Consider the following 8,230-nt stretch of genomic DNA (forward strand, 5'->3'; position numbering starts at 1 on the left):
TATATACTCCCAAAGAGTAGAAAGGGAGAGTATGGAAATGACCAGAGTAATAACCTTCATAGGTTTATACCAGCCCTACTGCCTCAACATGGGGAGTAGGACTGGTTTCCTTTCTTGTTCATTCCGTGTTCATTCAATTTTACCAACATATGTTGGGAGTGAAGCAGGTCAGCCTCTGAGATAAACACCAGGGAAAGAGTGGAGAATAAGAGATGATGTTCCTGGGCTCAAGGAGCTATCAGCATAATGGAAAGTAAAATGCAAGGGACGTTCACCTAACATCATGATAGAAGAGGGAATCCAGAGGGAAAGTAATTTCTGATAATGTTTGAGGCAAGAGAATAGGTTTTAAGCTAAAAGGTTGAGACCTTAGAAATGGAGATTCATTTTGTTTACCTTAGTTTTATAGATTCTAGAAAAAGCAGATGAGAAAATGCTTTATGAAAAAATAGCAGGATGAGAAAAATGAAGGAAAAGGGAACTTGAATTAAGTTAAAATCTAGTAAGTAACAGGCATTGAAGTAAACTCCTCCACACCAGTACCAAACTTTCTGAGTACTACAGATGCCAAGGGGCCCATGAAAGAGGCCCTACTCTCACCACTAGCCCCTCTCCAGATGAACTCTTTACTCCAATGAAGAGATCTTGGGGACATAGGATGTAACCACCCTACTCATAAATCTTATCTATGAGAGATACTCTGGCTACACCAGACCTCCAAATTCCCAGCCCAAAGGACCCCAGGTCACAGCACTGTCCTATATTCATAGATCATTCAGGAAGTAGCCAAAGGGTGATATTTTCAGGCGATTTGACAGGCTTGGAAGAGAAGGCTAGCTTCACTACACAAATGATGGGAGGCTAGGGCAGAAAGTCTGGGAGCGCAAAAAGAACAGGGCCAGCTGATGGATGTGGCTGTTCAAATGGGGAACATACATATGAGGTTGCTTGCTTAGCCCTCACATTTCATTTACATAATAGTTCCACAAGGTAAATAGTATTGCCTCTACTTCCAGTGAGGATGATACCGCAGACAGAAAAGTTGAGCAAAAAGTCAACTAGCTGAGGAAATTCATCCAGGCCCAATCATCTTTATGAACTGCCAACCTATCCCTCTTCCGTTACCACCTGTCTCATTCCATAATTTGCCTTCTATTAAATTACTTCTTGACTTTATCCTTTCTTTCAGTTACCCACCTTTCAGTCTGGAGTGTCCTTCAGGCCAATCCTCCCCATTGGCACTACTACCACTGCCTCCTGGTCTTCTTTTCTTTACCAGAACTATTCAGGAGCCTCAAACCTCTCCATTGACAATTTTCTTTAAGGAAAAGTAAGATCAGAGCTTCTCTTTGTTTAGGGATCACATGTATCTCGTTGCCCAGGATAAAGTTCACACTTACAACAACAACAACAACAACAAAAAAAAACTAAGCCCTCTAGATCATCTTTCTTCTACATTTCCTGTCATTCTTTCTGCTATATTCCCTGAGTCACAAGTTCATTCTAGTACTGTAAGGTAATTTGCTTTGTGTGAATGCTGTTCTGCCTACCTAGACTGTTCGCCTGCTCCCCCAAAACTAGTCAGAGTCATTGGATTCCCTGGAATCCTGAACCTCTGGCCATTCCTTTCCTCCTGACCTGTATCATTTCTGTCTGACCCATGGCATTTCTGTCTGACCCACATAGCTCTTTGGTTCTATGTAGCATTTGCAAAAGACTTTTTCTTGTTTTTCTGATTCCTACTGGGTTCTGAATCCTTTGATGGGTATAAAGTTGTGGCTTTATTGTTGGTACCAAATGACCAACATAGTTACTCAGCAATTTAGTGAGAATGAACCATTTTAATCACTTAAACGCAAAGATATGAGGAAAAGATGGGTCTGTGGAACCAATTAAAGCATTTTAAATCGGATTATTTCATAAAACTACATTGAAAGGATGAAAACCAAACTTTAATATATACATTGTTTTTGTAAGTCAGTAAAAGACAAATATCCCAATGGAAAAATGGGATGAAAGACATACAGAGACTGTGTGTGAGAGAATGCAATTTGGAAGCATGACATGAAATAAAACTTGACCTCACTAACAAATACAATTTAAAACAGATATTTTACTGTATCAGAGTGCAATGACTTTATAATAATAACAACCGGAATTGTGTGTGACCTATAAGTGCATTAAATTCAGCCAGCCCCAGTCTTTATAAGCTCCTTCATAAAGATTTCTTGTGTATTGCTGGGGAGAGGGTAGTTACTGCAACTTCTCTGAAGGATGGATTAGCAGCGCTCCTCAAAGACCCTTCCAAATGACCATGCATTTGACTTGAGGGAACAAGCTTTTCAGAATACTTAGTAATATAAAAAATTGTGATACCATGTTAAGTGAAAAACTATAATCATAAAGTTTGGTGAAGAGTATTTTATCCACATGTCAAAAATTAAATACAAATGTATAAAATACATAGCCTCTTTCTAGATATACTGACTATAGACATATATATTTCCCTTTATGTATGCATTCTAGTTTTACATTTGTTAAATGTCTTTCTAAATCTTGAAAAGTATGTTAAGTCCTTAAAAGAAAAGGTGACTGTTGACTCCTTTGTTTTATGCAGTTTTATCACTGTACCTTAGAATTGTATTGGAGTTCTTTTTCAGTATCTAGTTCAAACCACTGACTTTTACTCAATTTATAATTAAAAAATTAAATTAGATTAAAATGACCTAAATGGTTACCATGTATATTGCTTTTTTAAGTCATGTCAACAGCTGTATGTCCTCTAACCCCCAATCCTGTTATTGCAGGTGTGCTCTTTAAAGCTACTTTTATATCTGTTGAATTCTATTATCTTGGATTGAGCTACTGCTCCTTTTCATTTAGATCTAAGCTTCTGTTAATCATCCCTCTTGGCTTCATGTCTTTGGCAAATGTAGAATCCTACCTGTTCTAGGCTCACTTCAGTCTCTTGTAAACACAGGGTGGGACAATTGGCAGCCTCATTTCTAGTTCCCAGACCATCTCAGGCCTTTCAAGCGGAGCTGAGAGGTAGCAAGACAGAGAAGTATTCAGCATCACCAGGACATTTCACAGAGGGCCCAAAGTCAGAATAGATGGAAAGTGATGAGTAGACTTTCAAAATTGGAAATGGGTACAGAAAAAGAGGAGGGAATGTAGCATAGAACGAGTTCTCTTTAGGACCTGGTGCTTCTCTTTGTTGATCAGTACATGTGGTATAAATCATATTGCTGAAAACACATATTGCACCATACCCCATAGGTAGTTCTTAGTGGACCCAGGCCCTGTGCTAGGAGGCTGGTGCATTTACCCTATTTAATCTGTACCACATCCCTGAGATACAGGTATTATTAAGTCATCTAATTGCCAAAGTCACACAGCCGATGAACTCTCTAGGTACAATTTGACCTCTAAAAACTTGAGCTATAATCACAACTCAGCCTTATTTTAGTTATGAAATATTATGTACAACTTTTAACTTCTGTGCTATTCATTTTATTTCCTACAGTGGAAGGATTGAGTGCCGACTATAATAAGGCACATCTTTATTATAGCAAAAAAATACTAAAGTCATACATCTAATGTTAATATACTTTCCTTTTTTCCCAGAAAGAAGAAATTATCAAACTTATTTTTGAAATATGTGGTAAGATTTCAGCTCTTTAAAGTACCAGCCTTACTGTGTGCTACGGTGGTAAGATAATGCATTTACTCAAGTGATATACATTACATAGCTACTGGGCAGGTGTGAAGTTCATTTGAAGTCAGAGAGAAATAGAGGGAAGCAGTGATAGGGCTTGGAAAACCTGCTCTGAGCAGGGACTCATCTTCTCACAGTAGTTAGGGACTGTGAAGGTATAGGCTAGTGTGTGTGGAAGGCAGTCTTTTGGAAGCACCACTCATTTGTAGTCAGTGCTGTTTACTTGAGTTTGGAAAGAAAAATTCAACAAAGAAACTATGAAACTGGTATCTGAGCCCAGTCTAGCTGTACTGATTATGATGATTATGCTCATTATTATGTCTGTGTTTTTTCCAAAGCCAAGGAACCCTTCTGATTTGAATTTTGAGCAGTTTCTAGCCCTGCCTTTAGTCGCTAAGGAAGGAAGACATTCAGGTGTTCACCTTGGCTCACCACTATATATAAATGCTTTCCTGGCTGAACATTTAAGATTTATAAATAGTTACCAGGGACAGGAAGGGAAAAAGAAGAGAGGGAGATTAGGCAAAAGGAACAGATTAATGGAATAATGATGAGAGAAACTCCTGTGCTTAGACAGAGGCAGAAATATTATTGTCTTTCCATGCAGAGAATCCTAGAAGTGGCTTGTCCCCTAAAAGACTTTTGGATCTCAGAACCCGCCTGAGACTCTATAGTGATGGGCCAGATGGAAGTGGTTTCTGAGTTTTTGGGAGCCCTGTAAAATAGCAGGCAGTTTCCTGATTCTTTTTTGTGAGAGGATTGTTGGGCAACATGAGAATATAAATAAAGAAATTGAACCTTGATAATTTTTATTTTTTATGGCTTCTGGAAACTGCATTGAATGATTGTATAATGATCTGAGTATAAGTTGTTTATTGACTGTATCTCTCAGATCACTCCTGTCAAAGGGTTCTGTGGTATAGATGGACTACTGGCCTCTTCTCTCTTGTAACATGGAAGCTGCCATGTCATTGCGGGTGATGGGATTCAACTAGAATACTTAAGTAGAGTTATTCTTGTGTACAGTTTAAGGCCCCAGTGCTTCCCTACAATTAAAAGTTTTCATCCATTATTTCATCCACTGAGCATGCTAGCAATCAAGTCTCTGTTTTCCAACAGGGATGTGGTTGAAGGCTGAAATATCAGCTTTCAGATTAAGCACAAATGGAAGAAGAAAGACCAAATTTAGGATAGTACATAGGGAGAGGGAGAGGAGTACTATTAGGAAGTTATACATGGGGCATGCTAACTTTTAAAAACTATTTTGTTTTAATTTAAGGGATGGACACATAGATGTTTATTGTTTTCATCTGCTGCAATGTGTTTTTCCTTCAAAAATATGTGCTTTTTGAAAAAGAGTCAAGTATAGAAACAAGAAAGTAGACAGTTTCTGGTGGTTTCCACAGTCTCAGAAAAGGAATTCAGGTTCACCCTCAGCCTTCCTGTCCCTCTTCTCCAACGCGGCACTATTCAGTGATTCAGGGGTGGCTTTTGTTCATTCCTGCAGTGTTTCCATCTCAGTATTCATCTTGTAGGTTGTGGGCCCAAATGCAAAGAGACTCCGCTGGAGTTGGTGTTTGTGATTGACAGTTCAGAAAGTGTGGGGCCAGAGAACTTCCAGATCATCCAAAATTTTGTGAAGACTCTGGCTGACCGGGTTGCTCTGGACCTTGCCACGGCCCGCATAGGCATAATCAACTACAGCCATAAGGTGGAGATGGTGGCTAATTTGAAACAGTTCTCCAGCAAGGATGACTTCAAGCTGGCTGTGGACCACATGCAGTATCTGGGGGAAGGCACCTACACAGCCACTGCTCTTCAAGCAGCCAATGACATGTTCAGGGATGCAAGGGCAGGAGTAAAGAAGGTGGCCTTGGTCATTACAGATGGACAGACAGATTCTCGAGATAAAAAGAAACTAACCGAAGTGGTGAAAGATGCCAATGATGCTAATGTGGAGAGATTTGTGATTGGGGTGGTGAAGAAAACTGACCCCAATTTTGAAATATTCCACAAAGAAATGAATGTAATTGCTACTGACCCAGAGCATGTGTATCAATTTGATGACTTCTTTACTCTGCAAGGTATGACTGTCCCTGGTGAAAGGACTTCACTTTGTTCTTCCATGTACTAGATTATCCTGACCAAAAATAGAAATTAGGAGGTTAATGATGCTTATCATGACAATATTAAATTGTAACTCACACCCCATGGAAAGCCATAAAGCTTTTGATTTAATGAAAACTGGCTGATGTCAGGACTTTATCTTCAATACTAACCTTTTAGACATGCATCACACTAATGCTAATCTGATGGTTTCCCTATGCCAAGTTTACTCTTTCACATTGACTAACATTTACTAATGAGGCAACCTAAGACATTGACTCATTCAACTATGTTTAGGATCTGTATCACTTTACAATGAAATATATCCCAATGTTTTGGAAACTGATGACTCGTTCTGGGCCCATTCATGCAAACTTGTGAAGTAAGTAAAAGTTATGCTAACATGGTTTCAGGCTTCAGTTTGTCGTCTTTCCTCTGCCACCCACCTGGTAGTGGGGGCTTTTGGGGATGGGCAATGACTCAGTGCCCCATTCCTTGCTTATTTCAGGTGCCAGCACCACCAGCCCTAGGGGTAGCCTTCCAGGCTAGAAAGATTCCACTTTCTCTTTCCTCCCTTCTTAGAGCTTTCTAACATTTTGTGCCTCATTTCTTCAGCACTTTGCTGGGTGACTAGTGGGTTTATCTGATATATTCAATCTTACTGGGCTAATCATTGTTCGAAAGAATGGCCCACACCTTACATGTTTCAGAAATAGGTATATTTTAATGATTGAAGAACTTCATCATTTTATCTGAAGGAGTTTGTAATCTGTTAGAGTCTATAAGGAACAAATATGTTTTGGACTGGATGGCTTTTTGCAGTCCTACAACCAGAAGTAATTGCTTGTGTAACTTACAATGAGTGAGGCTAGCCCATTACACAGAATAATCCTCAGTTAACCAACACTTGGCATAAACAAACATTTAAGTAACTCTTTTGTCTCTTTGTGCCGTTGTGTATTACCAAATAGTTATGTTTAGATAACCTCCTACAGATGTATAAAATTGCTTTCTAAATTAGTTCACGTTAGCAATTGATCCTATGTAATGTGACGTTGCTTGTTTTAAGAATGCTCATCTCTTTAAACAGGCTCTAAGTAACTTTTATTGCTCCTGCTATCTCCCTTTCTATTTCTCTTTTAAAGACACCCTGAAGCAAAAGTTGTCCAAAAAAATTTGTGAGGATTTTGATTCCTATCTTGTTCAAGTTTTTGGTACAGCATCACTTCAACCTGGGTTTGGGATGTTGGGGGAAGAACTCAATGGATCCACTCTGGAGCCTCCCCAAGAAGTTTCTGAACCAGTAAGTAACTGTCTTGCTTATCTTTTGGACTTAAAGTGGCATATTCTGTCTGTTTTACATCAAAGATCACCTCCTTGCCCTGTCACAATCTGTTGGGTATGTGTGTTTGCAGGTTCTTGACTCAAATATTAGCACCTCGATTCAGATTTCCAGGTCTGAAATAGCTCTACAGCTTGTAAGCATGAGTATGAGATTTTTTAAAGTCCATATTTAATAATTATTAAATATTGAAAAAATATTTTAATGCTATATGCCTGCCATGGCCAAAATAATCATGTGTATTAGGACAAAGTAACACTACATTATTTGAATTTGCTCACTTTCTGTGCTTTGTAGATTCTTTTATACCTGGCTACTACTCTCCCTCATTGTACTATGCATCCACTTTCTTCTTTGAACCTTCTTAAGTCTGTCCAGAGTTTGCATGTGTCAATTCTGCCACCTTCCCAAACTCCCAGCCGCGCTTCTGCTCACTGAGCTTCCACCTCTGTGCTCAGAGTCATGGCAGGAGAGAGGCTGTATGCATTTGGTGCAAGGAGGATGCTCTGTTTTAGAGCTCATGTGTCCTTGGAATAATGACTCCTGAATCAATGGAGACAAAGATGATTTCCTCATAGTAAGCTTCTGGGAACACACTTAACAGTTTAGGTTATAAGCAACTGATAGGTTCTTCGAGAAAACTAGAGAGCACCCCCCCCTTACTGGTGAGTGCTAAAGACTTCTCACCAATTTACAGCTAATGCAAATCTAGACTGTTTTCTACTACACATATGGACACCCTTTAAAAAACAGGCTCACAGTCATGTCTCTGTTCTTTAAGTTCAGTGGAGTCCCTGCGCCATCTGTTTCTTCATTTACATGAACCTGCCAACAATAGCAAGTGCACAGGATTCTAATATCAGGATTCAGCTGTCTGTTTTGTTAGATGAATCTCCAGAGCAGGAGCTAGACCAGAGTCATTCAGGAATCAGACCTAGGATACTTTCCTAAGGGCACAGACTAGAGACCTCATTAGATTTTTTTCTAAAAGGGCAGAAGGAGCCAGGGATTTAGCTCAGTGGTGCCGCCGCCTGCCTCACAAGCGCAAGGTCCGGAGTTTGATC

The 8,230-nt window shown here is 39.5% G+C and overlaps 1 protein-coding gene across 2 annotated transcripts in view; it reads left to right on the top strand.

Annotated features, from left to right (window-relative positions):
- Col28a1 (collagen type XXVIII alpha 1 chain) overlaps nt 1-8,230 on the top strand; it is a 197,379-nt gene that overhangs the window by 171,979 nt on the left and 17,170 nt on the right. For both annotated transcript variants that reach the window (XM_033758283.1, XM_033758285.1), the window contains exons 31-33: nt 3,628-3,664; nt 5,254-5,802; nt 6,970-7,127. In XM_033758283.1, coding sequence (XP_033614174.1) covers nt 3,628-3,664; nt 5,254-5,802; nt 6,970-7,127 — 744 coding nt within the window. The remainder of the gene's footprint in view (nt 1-3,627; nt 3,665-5,253; nt 5,803-6,969; nt 7,128-8,230) is intronic.

This window comes from Fukomys damarensis, unplaced genomic scaffold, assembly GCF_012274545.1.
Source record: "Fukomys damarensis isolate Sample0158 unplaced genomic scaffold, DMR_v1.0_HiC HiC_scaffold_4, whole genome shotgun sequence".
Lineage (NCBI taxonomy): Eukaryota > Metazoa > Chordata > Mammalia > Rodentia > Bathyergidae > Fukomys > Fukomys damarensis.